General features: G+C 37.2%; 1 protein-coding gene across 2 annotated transcripts in view; it reads left to right on the forward strand.

Moving 5' to 3' along the window:
- The window catches only part of simc1 (SUMO-interacting motifs containing 1), a 16,833-nt gene extending 2,877 nt beyond the window's left edge, over positions 1–13,956 (forward strand). Inside the window, exons 2-10 of one of the 2 annotated variants that reach the window (XM_015390928.1) lie at positions 2,580–3,698; positions 5,015–5,262; positions 5,378–5,471; positions 5,573–5,733; positions 8,313–8,405; positions 8,491–8,622; positions 8,877–9,033; positions 10,981–11,065; positions 13,564–13,956. In XM_015390928.1, coding sequence (XP_015246414.1) covers positions 2,580–3,698; positions 5,015–5,262; positions 5,378–5,471; positions 5,573–5,733; positions 8,313–8,405; positions 8,491–8,622; positions 8,877–9,033; positions 10,981–11,065; positions 13,564–13,775 — 2,301 coding nt within the window. In that variant the 3' untranslated portion in view covers positions 13,776–13,956. The remainder of the gene's footprint in view (positions 1–2,579; positions 3,699–5,014; positions 5,263–5,377; positions 5,472–5,572; positions 5,734–8,312; positions 8,406–8,490; positions 8,623–8,876; positions 9,034–10,980; positions 11,066–13,563) is intronic. The other variant, XM_015390929.1, reaches the window with a different exon arrangement.
- The last annotated feature ends 62 nt before the right edge of the window (positions 13,957–14,018 follow it).

Raw genomic sequence — 14,018 nt, forward strand, 5'->3', positions numbered from 1 at the left:
GCACAACTTCTGACCCAAAATATATTTAGGGAAAATAGGCTGCAGGCTTAAAGATGCATCTATGCTGAACTACTGAGGTGTCAGTCTGCTCATCGAACTATTTTTTTGTCATAAAGGGTAAAAAAAAAAGGCTATTATAACGATATTTTTCAGGAAAAACTTGCAAAATGTCTCTTTAAAGGGCTACTCACCCCTAAACTACCCATAACTATAGAACTGCCCATAGAACTAACCACCCATAAACTATAAATATATATTTGTAGAACTCTTTGCATGTTCCATGCATTATTTTGACTATTTGCTATTTTATTTAGTTTTTTTTGCCATTGGCTTTGCTAGGATGTGTCATCACAATGAGATAACTGACAGCAGCTCTATGCCGGGCTGTGGTGGTTCGCTTAGAGGCTGACAATAATATAACTGATTTCCTCATAATGCAAATTAAAAAATAAATGATAATATTCCTTTACAAAATACTTTATAAAAATATTAAATGCATCACAATCGGATAACAAATTAGTCCGTATTATCTGTCCAGTCTGATATAATGATATGAAATTATTTTGTGTGTCACTCGTTATCTAAATGCTTCTGGGAAAAAATTATTTTGTAGAGAACATTTTTGAAAAATAGAACATCCATTTTACTGCCTTGCAACTTTTAGGTGCATGACTGAACACAGCCGAATCAAAAGATTGTAACAAGTTTGACAAAGGGGCATTAGGTTAAGACTGGAAGTCGATCCAACACATAAATCTTAGAATGGCTAGAGGGAAAAAATAGCAGCGTTGTTTGCCACGTCAATCAAGGTGTGACATGATATAAAATCCTTAAAATCAAACAAAAGTATATAAACATTGTCGTTTCAAATGTGCTGTACTATTTCTAAAAGATAAGTGCATTCATAATCCACTCAAGGTACATTAACATTTGAACAGTAGACTATAAGCAATCTTTGCACTGAGCCATCATTAACTGAACTGAAACTGCAGTTCACTGCACCGAGCGAGCACATCATACTAAAAGCTGCAGTCACTGTGCCACCGTAATACAACCATGCTTCTGCTTGCACATCTTACAATGGGTTGGGGGATTTTGAAAAATGATGTTCACTTTCCAGACATGGGGTTTATTTTAGCAACATAGGCCTCAATATTGTCCTATATATACTTAAAGTTCCATCCAAACGTCACAGCCAGATGAGACATGGGGTATAGGCTACTGAAGACACATCACACTAAATCATTACACACAAAGTTGCTTTTTATTGCTCTATTACGCCAGCTTACTACAGAAACAGACATTTACTTATGAGCCATGCATGGATACCTCAAACAGTGCATATATGATATCAGTGACAATGACCACCAGAAAGTTTCTCCTCAAGTTCCCCCTGCAGCCTTAATCAGAGATCTCGCAAACTCAGGTGAGCAGACATATAGTACAAGCTGACACCACCCAAAGATGCCGGTGACAGTGTGCGTTGACGTCACATACTTGTGCACATCCAAATACAGAGAGGAGAAGGAAAGTACATGACAAAAAAATATGTATGGCTCCTCTTTTGACATTCTAACATGCTTAGATCTAGTCCTTGTTGTTGGTACGTTGCAATTAATAATATTCTCATGTAGATTGCACAAAATCACATTTCAATTCAATTCAGTTTATTTATATAGCACCAATTCACAACACAAGTCTTCTCAAGGCACTTTGCAGTTCAACCAGATCATACAGTCAAATTGATTCAAGGTTTTCTATCTAAGGAAAATCAGTTGATTGCATTGACTCATTGACTCAAATACAATCCCTCACACTAAGCATGCTTGTAGCGACAGTGGAGAGGAAAAACTCCCTTTTAACAGGAAGAAACCTCCAGCAGAACCAGACTCAATGTGAGCGGCCATCTGCCGAGGCCGACTGGGGTTCAAGGAGACATTTGAGTCGCTGATGATGCCAATATGGCAGCACCCATAAAAAGCACAAAGGATAAATAGACTTTTACCTTATCTGCCATGATGGAATGAATGAAAATAGCATATTTTATTTGACTTTAAAAGTTTCACAGTAGTCTTCCAGAAGCAGCAGCAGAATGTGAATTCTCTGTCTATGTTGATCACAGTAGGTTAATGATTTTTTTTAACAGTTGAGACTAAATGCTTGCAGCAGTAGTCTGTAGCAGACTTTATATAAGCTTGCAACATCATCTGGCAAAGTTTGGAATTTGACTCTATTCTGTGTCTCTAAGGGTGTGAAAAAAGAATATAGTTATTTCTGTACTCATCCATCATCCCTTTAGTTGATTACCCATCTGTCTGCTCATTAATCTATCCAACCATACATTAGCTGTTCATCCTTCCACTTGTGAATTATTCATAGTTTACTCTATGTACCTGGCAATCCATCCATCTTTTCATCAATCCATTTGTTTACTCTCTTATCATCAATGGATTAATTCATAAGTCCATCCATCTTGTCAGTCATTCCTTTTCTGCCACTCTATAATTGCAAATGTTCCTGTTGGTACATTGAAGAGATTTTATGCTCACTGCGTGACGTTTTCCCTTCTTCCTTCTCAGCATTATATCGACCTCACTGATCCAAGATGGGCTTGTCCAGAGCTCAAGCTGCGCCCAAGACTTAATCTCACAGAAACACCTGTAATAGACTTGACTGAGAACCAGACAAAGGAGACAGAACCAGAGACAAACGGCTGTCCTCTAAATGGGGACAGTGAGTTGGAACAAGGCATCATGAATGGGAATAACATCCTAAACAGCCAAGATTTTAAACAACTAAAAAACTTTTCAGAAGGCTCCAATGTTTTCTGTTCTCAGATCTGTCAGACTCCAAAGCCAAAGAAGAGATGTTTGGATTTTCCTACCCAACTACAGAAGCAAAATGTTCCAATAAAACCCTCTCAGGATTTACCCGGTGTGAAACTGGAGCTATTGTCATCTCTCAAATCATATACCAAAGGACTAGAAACTTCAGGGCCTAGCCAACCGCAAACCAACGTTTCGGAGCAGATTTCACTGTGTTCTACACAGAACTATAACGGTGCATCACAAAAATGGAAAACTAGGTTAGAAATGACTCCTTCATTAAATATGTCTCAAGTGGACTCGGTGGTCACTGAGTGTCTTCCAGAACGGATGAAATCTGCAGCGGAAGGACATGAAACCCCAAAGGAACATATAAGCAAACTGTTACAGGATCAGACAACGGAGCCCGTTCAAGTTACTGCTGATTGTCTGAATACAAAGGAGGGATTGGATTCAATTCTAAACCAGCACAAAGCCATAGAAAACAATCTAGATGGCTTTCATTCCTTCGAAATGATTACGTCATCAACTCTTACATCTTCATCTCAACATCAAACACAAAACAAAGATTTTTCCTCAGTCTTGGAAATGCCATATTGCTCCGATAATCCTTCCTCCTTCCATGGCGGCCAGTCACCCAAGTCCGACCACACGCGTCGTAGATGCACCCCTGAGTTGAAGCTGGAGACTCACAGAGAGGATACAGGAGGGGCCAGTCCAATATCATTGCCATGGCAAGACGAAAGTGATGAAGAAGCCATGAACGAAGAGAGCAGTCACTGCTCAGACTTCAGAGCAGTCAGTCGAGAGGATCGGAGACACGTCTGCCCAATTACTCTAAAGAAACTGAGGGCGGTTCAACGATACGTTCTGGTGAGATGGTCAACATCAGTGTTTGGTTTTTTATTTCATTGCTTTTAAACCTTATCCATACAGTCTGCTAAAGATGAAGGAAGTGTTAGACACGTACGTTTATTGGAGTAACATATTCCTACACTTAAACAGTTTGCGTTTTAATATGTGTTCATTAATGTAGTGGGAACAAAACCTGATGTCAAGGAATGTTTTTAAACTAAACATCAGGTAGCCAATTTTTGACAACCAAAACAATCCCTTTTTAAATATAATAGTTTGTTTCTTTAAATCACCATTTTAGGGTAATCAATGTTTCTTTGAATTAAATCTTAACTTTCTCCATTTCACTCTACTAATGATCACCCAGGCTGAACACGGATCCTTATCTTGGTTACCACACACTACAGGCAGGACGGTTCAAAAAGAAAATGAAAAGGTTAATGTAAGGATCACAGTTTGGCATCTTTATAAGAAACATGGATGTTATCTACATCCAAACCTGTTTTTGAGTCATGTCATAAAAAATTATGAAAAAATATATTATTTGGCTGAGATTTTTAACGGCCTGCGTTTTGGTCAGCTAAGATCAAGATAATGTCCTCTTACAATTCATCCTCTCAGTATATTTTTCTTTGTAAATCAAAATATGAATATGCTAAAAACAACCCTCACACATATAGAGGAGGGTTTGTATTATGGTGGGCTGTGTCTCGTCCACAGGGCATTGGAAATAAATGTATTAAAGAACTTTATATTATCAAGGGATTTTGATTTAAAAAAAACTTGGGCTTCTATATGAAAATCTTACACCATCTCTACAAGCTTATTGAAACTATAAAACAAATAATGTTCATAGTGGAACAGAACAGAACACTGGAAAAACGATCTAGAAATAAGTAAACATTTCTTAAATTAAGTGTATTTACCCTTAATCTGAGTAGGGAAAGGGGATAGTCTTTTAAGAGTATTTTTACTCTTAAAAGAAAATAATAATTTAATATGCACTTGAAATAAGACAATGCAATTGTGTCTTCTTATTTTAAGTTTAAATTGTCTTGTTCCAATGACAAAATGTCTCTTTTTACCTCCTCAATCCAAGAACAAATGCACTTATTAAAAAAAATTACTTCTTTAGATTTAGATTTTTTTTTACCGTGAATATTTGATAGAGTTTTTTTTTTTGTTTTAATCAGTAGAGTACCATTGATGCTACATTTATTTACTGTAAAGACTTTTTATTTCTCTTTATCAGTGGTGCAAAGAGATGTCTATATCTGCGTAAAATCTTAATGCAGCCTCATGGCACTGCTTTTTAATATATATTTTTGTCTTAGATCAAGAGAGACAATGAGAACCCCAAAGCTGGTGAGGTGCTGTGTCGTCAGAAGCTGAGTCTGGTTTACAGTACAATCGAGGAGAACTACCCAGAAGGCACTTTGCACCTGCTGTCTGACCTACTGCAGCCTGGTTACTATCCTCCCAAAGATATAACCACCCACCTTCTTCGTGGGATTCTGCTTGACCCACACTGTCCTTATCACCTCTGCATACAGTCTTTTAATCTGCTGATGAGGACCCAGAGGTTAGGGGAAGCAAAAGCAACTTTATTTCTAGAAAAAGAATAGTTCATATTTCCTATGACAGATTTTTACTCTCTGTTTTTGAATGTAAACATTGAGTGGGCTTTTTCATTCCAGACACCACCGAGCTAATAGATCGTCGGTTCCTTGGGATTGGGAGCTGCTTACTTCAATCATATCCAATCAACTTGAGAACGCCAAGGAACAAAATGTAAGGATGTGTGTTGTGTGTTAAATTATATATGTGTTTATAACATGAAAATGCATAAATATTAGATAAATATGTGTCTTTTTGCCCTCTTTCTCCATTAGGATGACAATCAGAAGCATAAATGGGATGTTATGCGCATGCTTTTGGAGTACTCTGTGCAGACTTTAGAGGATGACTTCATTGCCAGATGCAGTTCGTCTTCCCTTGGCCACTCGATTGCAAAGGCGACCCTGTCATGTGATCGGCAGTTTTCTCGTGTCAGGTAAGATGGATAACCAGAGGCCCATTTCACAAAGTAGGTTTACTGAAAACTCTATGCTTACTAAACCTGAAATCAGAGAAACTCTTGAGTTTTCCATTTAAGAGAGTTTCCTCAACCTCTGTTTCTGTTGCCATAGTAACATTCTGCCCAGAGCTAACCTGGTCTGGAGCAGGTTTTCCTCTATAAACTTTGAGCCCGCTCAGGAAGAATATTCCTGATCAAAATAACACTCCTAGACTTAACTGTAATAATATATTTTCTAAATTACATTTTTGCAGAAGCAGAATGGTAAATGACATGTACTTAAACTTATATAGCGCCTTTATTCAAGTCAGGAGACTTGACCAAAGTGCTTTACACTACATTCTTTCACCCATTCACGCACACACTGATGGTGGCAAGCTACATTGTAGCCACAGCTGCCCTGGGGCTCACTGACAGAAGCGGGGCTGCCGTACACTGGCGCTACAGGGCCCTCTGACCACCATCAGTAGACAATGCAGGTGAAGTGTCTTGCCCAAGGACACTGAAAGTCGGAGTCGGGGCTTGAACCGTCAACCCTTCGATTTCAGGGCAAACTCCTACATCCAACGCCACTGTCGCCCCGAAAAACAAAATTATACTAGTAAGAATACCTAGAAATGTTTGCATCTTTTAAGTGGACATTTTGACATTTATCAGATTGACTGAATATTTTCATCTGAGTATTTCAGATGTAAATATTTAGTCAATTCAGTCAATTTATTCATAGTCAAAATAATACGGATGTTGACCAGTGACAATAGGAATATAGAGATCTGAAATTAGACATCCAAAAGGTTTATTTTAGATGTGAAGAATATCATTTTTTTTAAATGGTCATTTTGACAAGGAAAAAATGTTTTTTTAGATATCAGGAATACATATTCAGTAAAACTAGTACATATCAAAATGGCTTGCCATAGACTCCTGTGAACACAATAACATTATGGGTTTATTTCTTGAATGGTAATGGATCAATGTATTTATTTAGGTGAAATCATTTAGCAGCAGGTGAAGATGAAGAATAAAAATGTTTTTCTACTAGATAGAACCTGTGCATCATCTCATGGGGTTCCTCCTCATGCTCATTCTGTCTTCCATTACACAGTAAATACCGAGTGGCTGTTTGCAGCCGCCTCATATGTTATCATTCCAATATATGGTCCCCATTAGCAGTTATCAATCCCATAGAATGGCTTCAGATTGTACCAGTAGGCTCAGTATGTTGTTATCACTGAGTCAATCCTAATCCTAATCCTAATTTATTTTATTCCAGTGGAATTAATTAATCTATTTATGTGTAATTTAAAAATTATTTCAGTAGTTCTTCATGTACTGTAAAAATTAATAAATAAAAACAAAATTATCTGCATGTCACTATGATATTAAACAAACAAAAAACAAATAAATCTCATATTCTATCAACTCAGTTGTAGAATCCTCTCCCTATAAATATTTAGTCCTCTGGGAAACTATGCCGATGATTCTTGAATAAGATCCTTGTCAAACAGACTGTTTTGTTTAAAAAAAATCTCATGTGTCTAATGAACCTAGTTAAATATTATTTTTTTTATTTTTATGCACAAACTATGACAAAAATCTGACTAGATCAGGAAATTAAAAAACTTGATTGGCTCTAAAGAGAGCGGAGACAGAGGACACTGAGTTTACTGAACAAATCCTGCTCCCAACAAGGTTAGCAATGGGAAGAGTGTTGCCATGGTGACTGAAACAGCGGTTGAGTAAACTCACTTTGTGAAACAGAAAACTTAGTTTTCAGTAAACCTGCTTTGTGATACGGACCCCTGGTTGCTGTCAGTCTATAGATACAACCACCAACCTACTCAGGCTTGTCACCATTAACCTAATGATCAGGTCTTCCTGCTTCCATTTGTATTAATAAACAAAAGACAAATAGAGGAAAAGCTACCCAAACATAGCTTTAACCCATGAATGATTAAGGTTGAATTGCATAACATTCTTTTGCAATTTAAATTTAACACCAAGCAGCAGTTGATTGCAATTCCTGCCTATGTATTCTCTTCAAACAGTGGTATCAGTGGGAAGATATAGCACCCCAATTAAAATATTTAAAAAAACAGACAACAAAACAAAAACACAACAAACACATGAGTCACAAGTTATATTAACCCATATTATTAAATAGGATTTCTTTTGTTTTCTGTCGCCGCATTAGTCTTTGAACAATTTAAAGAGAATTAGTTTGGAAGCAATTGGTTCATTATTGTTTTTAGACCTAGTCGCCATATGGCATAAGATCTCAATTCTTTGTGAGAATTTTTTTTCCCCAATTTTGATTAATTTTTCTTTTTATATTTTTAGTTTCATTTAAATGTAGATTTCAAAATTGTTAAACTTTGTTTTGTTTTTGTGCTTTCAACACTAAATATAAATACTTTTGCATGAAAGAGACACAAAGTAAAGGATGTAAGTCTGGAACTTTCACCTGATTTAAAATGCATTTTGTCATATTGCCAATACTAGTTCTAGTTTTTTGATGATTTGGATGTGCGTGTTTTGATTGTTCTTCTTTACAGAGATGTCATAAAGTGGCTGTTTTGCATCATTATGAAAACAACAGAGAATGAAGACAGCAACGAAGGAATTAAAAAGAAAGATAACCAAATCGGGTAACCAAACAGCAAAATACATAAATACATTCTTGTCTTTATCTTTCTGTGTACTTATGTTTTGGCTGCACTTTGTCCGCTGCAGAATAGTTTCCAGCTTCCAAAGGATGCTGTGTCTGGCTTTGGAGGTTGACCGTTCTCCTGCTCTGAACGCTGCCAAGCTTTCCCAGGAGCTCTTCCATATGGTCCTCAGCCACATGCCTCAAAGAGCACACAGGTGACAAGCAGGCATGGAGTCTGTATTTAGGTTTAGCATAAATTTCTCACTACAGGAGTGCTAGAATGGAGAATAGTGTGTTTAGAGTGTCTATTTCAGTTAGTGTTCATATTATCTGCTCAAGGTATTGTTTTAGAATGAAGTTAATTTTGAACTTTTTGACATGCACTTTTTAACTAAAAATTGAATTGCCCACCTCTAGAGTACAATGACTGGTCTCCAGTTTTTGAGGCTTTTCTGTTTGTGATAAGCAGGATGCTGTTGCTGGAGAGCCTGCAGAGTAAGCTGCTGAGATGTAAGCTGTTGGAACAGTTGCTGGACTATGCATGCCCACTCAAAAGCTCTTGTTCCATGTCGCTTAGCCTGCTGCTGCACTTTTTGAAGAACTGCACTCTGGCAGCAGACCCAACGGTGAATATTATAATAATTGCATTTCCTTGTTTGAGCCTAATGGGTAGTTCTGTTTACAAATAACAAGAGAGAAGAACAGTGTTTCATAGCTAAAGACACACTGTGTAACTTTCAGAGTCTTTACCTTTTTGGAAAAAGAGCTTGCTTTTTTCATAAGTAGGGTAAAAAAAATGTCTCAAAGTACAAAAGCCAAAATCAGAAAAGATGGCGCGTTTTGTAAATTGTAAATAAAAACTGAATACAATGACTTGCAAATCATTTTCAACCTATATTCAACTGAATACACTGCAAAGACAACATACTTAACGTTCGAACTGGTAAACTTTGTTATTTTTTGCAAATATTAGCTAATTTGGAATTTGATGCCTGCAACATGTTTCAAAAAAGCTGGCACAAGTGACAAAGAAGACTGAGAAATTTGAGGAATGCTCATCAAACACTTATTTGGAATATCCCACAGGTGAACACGCTAATTGGGAACAGGTGGGTGCCATGATTGGGTATAAAAGCAGCTTCCTTGAAATGCTCAGTCATTCCCAAACAAGGATGGGGCGAGGGTCACCACTTGCTGAACAAATGTGTGGGCAAATTGTCAAACAGTTCAAGAACAACATTTCTCAACAAGCTATTGCAAGGAATTTAGGAATTTCACCATCTACGGTCCGTAATATCATCAAAAGGTTCAGAGAATCTGGAGAAATCACTACACGTAAGGGGCAAGGCCGAAAACCAACATTGAATACCCGTGACCTTGGATCCCTCAGGCGGTACTGCATCAACAACCGACATCAGTGTGTAAAGGATAGCGCCACATGGGCTCAGGAATACTTCAGAAAACCACTGTCAGTAACTACAGTTCGTCGCTACATCTGTGAGTGCAAGTTAAAGCTCTACTATGCAAAGCAAAAGCCATTTATCAACAAGATCCAGAAAAGCAGTTGGCTTTCCTGGGCCCAAGCTCATCTAAGACGGACTGATGCAAAGTGGAAAAGTGTTCTGTGGTCTGATGAGTCCACATTTCAAATTGTTTTTGGAAACTGGACGTCGTGTCCTCCGGACCAAAGAGGACAAGAACCATCCAGACTGTTATAGGTGCAAAGTTCAAAATCCAGCATCTGTGATGGTATGGGGGTGCATTAGTGCCAAAGGCATGGGTAACTTACACATCTGTGAAGGCACCATTAATGCTGAAAGTAACATACAGGTTTTGGAGCAACATATGCTGCCATCCAAGCTACTGCCATCCAAGCTACGTCTTTTTCATGGACACCTCTACTTATTTCAGCAAGACAATGCCAAGCCATATTCTGCACGTGTTCCAACAGCTTGGCTTCGTAGCAAAAGCATGCAGGTACTCCCCTGGCCTGCCTGCAGTCCAGACCTGTCCCCCGTTGAAAATGTGTGGCGCATTATGAAACGTAAGATATGACAACGGAGACCCCGGACTATTGAACAACTTAAGCTGTACATCAAGCAAGAATGTGGAAGATTTCCACCTGAAAAGCTTCAAAAATTGGTCTCCTCAGTTCCCAAACGTTTACTGAGTGTTGTTAAAAGGAAAGGCGATGTAACACAGCGGTAAAAATGCCCCAGTGCCAAGTTTTTTGCAATGTGTTGCTGCCATTAAATTCTGAGTTAATGGTTATTTGCAAAACAAAATGAAGTTTCTCAGTTCACATATTAAATATATTGTCTTTGCATTGTATTCAGCTGAATATGGGTTGAAAAAGATTTGCAAGTCATTGTATTCTGTTTTTATTTTCGATTTATAAAACGGTGAATTATTAGACAAATCGTGCAAAAAAAAAAATGCATAGTATGTCCCCACTTCAATCGACACACCATTTTGCCAAGAATCAGAAAATTTCATAGAGTGAGTTGTATATGATTTAGGTAAACCAATCATATAAAGGTGGGGAAACAAGCAAATAATCTCTTTTTTTCTAGGATGGCTTGGAACGTTGGCGAAAGTGGGAAGAGTTGATACATCTTCTGTGGATGTTGCTGCTCAGCTATGATGAAGCAATGAATGGTGAGCTGGAAGAAAAAGGCCTTTTGTTCCTCTGAGCTGAATCTGCAGCTACAAGTACACAACAGTGCTAATATAGAGATTTATCTTTCCATTATCATTAATACTAGAAATAATCACAGTTCTGCCGTTTAGAGGCAAACTGTTTTGAAATATGAAAACTAGGTTTTGTGTCATGTTGGGTCTTATTCTATATAACAACATATTTGGTGCAAAAAAAAAAAGCTAAACTGGTGTTTAAATATGTCAAAGCATAAACAAGAGTCAGACCTTCTGCATTATGTAAACATGTACAGATTAGGCACAACATTGTGACCCCTAGATTGGTAAGTAACACTGATATTGTCTTAGCCCCAGTCCTTAAAGTTGATGTCTGATTAGAATAAGGGTTTGAGTAAACATGATCAGGGCAGATGATGATGTTTAGGCTGCTGAGCTTGGCTGCCATATTTCCCAGATATTAGTCCAAAGTCTAATGCGGGGGTCACCAACACAGTGCCCGCAGGCACCAAGGGGCCATCTGGGACCATTACTGGATGCCCTCAGCATCTTCTTAAAGCAGCACAATTCATCTGTGGGTTTGAAATTAAATGTTTTTTTCTCTGTTGCCTTTTGTTTTTTAATTATGCATATATTCATAGAGATTTCAAAATGTCATTTAAAAAAAAATTTGAAATTCAAATAAAAAACTGTTTATTATGCATGAAGTTTAGGTGAGCGTTAACTCCTCCATTCAAAGGTCAGTATTGGTAGCACTTTCTATGACTCAATACCCATAAAGTAGCTCTTAGCATTTAAAAGGTGAGTGACCCCTATTCTAAACCATGGATAGCTCCCCTCACAACTTACAGGACTATAAGGGTCTGCTGCTGACATCCTGGTCCGCTCGATGCCACAGCTTATTTTTCTGGGGATCTATATGAGTCAAGATCTTGATAAACTACTGCAACTACAGGTTACTGTGAACCAGAACACTATTAGCTAGATGATCAAAATGTTAAACCAAATTTGTCTGTTTAGCTTTCCTTAACTGGTGTGTATAATTCTTATTTGTCTCTTCTTTTGGGTTAAGGGTACATTTAAAGTGGTATATGCATGTGGTATAAACTTATGACAGCTCTTCTTTATCTTGTTGTGTATTTGTTAATTTTTAACCAATCTGATTACAACGGATGTGACACAAAAACATCTTCTAAAAAGAAAAGATCTGAAAGCAGCCAGCTGTTGAAATTTAATGATAGAAATGGTAAATTGCCTGTACTTAAATAGCAAAGACTTGACCAACGTGCTTTCCATTTACTCATTAACCCATTCACTCACGCACTGATGGTGGTAAACATCATTGTAGCCACAGCTGCCTTTGGGCTCACTGACAGAAGCAAGGCATAAAACATTGCTCCCCTGCAGCTGCAATCCTTCCCTGTTATGATTACAGGCAAGCACTATTGCAATAGAAACCCGCCTCCCACTCTGTGATTGGTCCAATCTGTTTTTAGACCTCAGAGCATTGAACCTTACCAGACTGACTTACAGCCTGTACAAGTCAGTCTGGCTGGCCAGGTTTGTACTTTGTTAAAACATGTTTTAGCTTGTATTACCACAATGCTCAATATTAATAGTATTAGGTAGCTACCTTTCCCTCTTTTGTTATTGCAGTGGTGTTACATCATATCCTGTCAGCAGTTATAACCATAGACATAATATAAGATTAGACCTTGCATCGATCGCTTTCGCCCATGGGCACTGATGTGATTTGATGGTGCCATCTTGGGGTGGTCAACAGCTCCGCTCTGTAATGTGTTAAGCAGGCTAAAGAATCTTATTTGAATCAACTTTAACTCACTGAATAATGAACAAATTTTCACAGTTGTGTTTTTGCTGGTTCAGTTCATTTGAATATCCTTAGTGGGGCTAAGAGTATTAGAATATTCTGCTAGGATGTATGCATGTTGCAAAGCAAAGCAACTTTATATTTTTTTATTGCTATAAACACAAACATTTATACAGGTGTGTGTGTGTGTGTGTGTATATATATATATATATATATATATATATATATATATATATATATATATATATATATATATACACACATGTATGCACACATTTTAGTTTAACATAAATCCAATAAAGGTTAGAGACTTCTGCTGTGAATGAGGTTGATTCCGTTTTTCATATTCTGTTGAATTTCAAACATTTCTTACTACAATATAAAAACAAAAATCATTTCTGTATTGAGGAATTGGCAGGTCAAATAAAACCTGAATCAGTATCTGCCATAAAAACCTAATCAGTGTGTCCCACTGATCATCCAGGAAAGTAAACAGTGTAGAAATAGCATTTTTCCAAGCCATTCAGCCTAGCTTAAAAGCCTATTGATTTTTATTCTTAAAATCCTTTTTTTTTTGTTATTTTTAAATTTTTTTTTTCATAAATCCAGTTCCTTAAATGCTTTGATTTACTTTATTCTCAATTTACATGTTATAATCTGTCATTTACAGGCTACTTGACCAGCTCTACCTCTGAACAAATTGGAAAAGGAGGCACATTAGTTTACAAGCCAGATGACAAGGTGTCAAAGTCAGCTGTTCGAGAAGCAGTGGAAGCTTTCCTGTCCAGATCCAAAGCAGACATTGGGGAAACCTTACCTCTCCACGTGGAAGAGTCCCTAACTTATCTCCAAGATCACCTGTTGGATGTCTGTCAGTGCTGATATTAAAATAAAAATACTTTACTACTGATTTTAGACACTGGGAAACAAGTCAATTTTATTTGTGCCTTTCTGCAATAAATTTCCCAGTTATTTCTTTTAAAGTTGTGATTTGCTGTTCAATTTACATTGCAGTTAAAATTGTTTTGTATTCTATCAACAAAATACATTTTATTTATTATTTTATTGTTATGTTTTTTTATTAAGCCCGGTTAACTTTTGAGCCACATTAAAGCATTAGTTCAC

This window comes from Cyprinodon variegatus, unplaced genomic scaffold, assembly GCF_000732505.1.
Source record: "Cyprinodon variegatus isolate N-32 unplaced genomic scaffold, C_variegatus-1.0 Scaffold519, whole genome shotgun sequence".
NCBI lineage: Eukaryota > Metazoa > Chordata > Actinopteri > Cyprinodontiformes > Cyprinodontidae > Cyprinodon > Cyprinodon variegatus.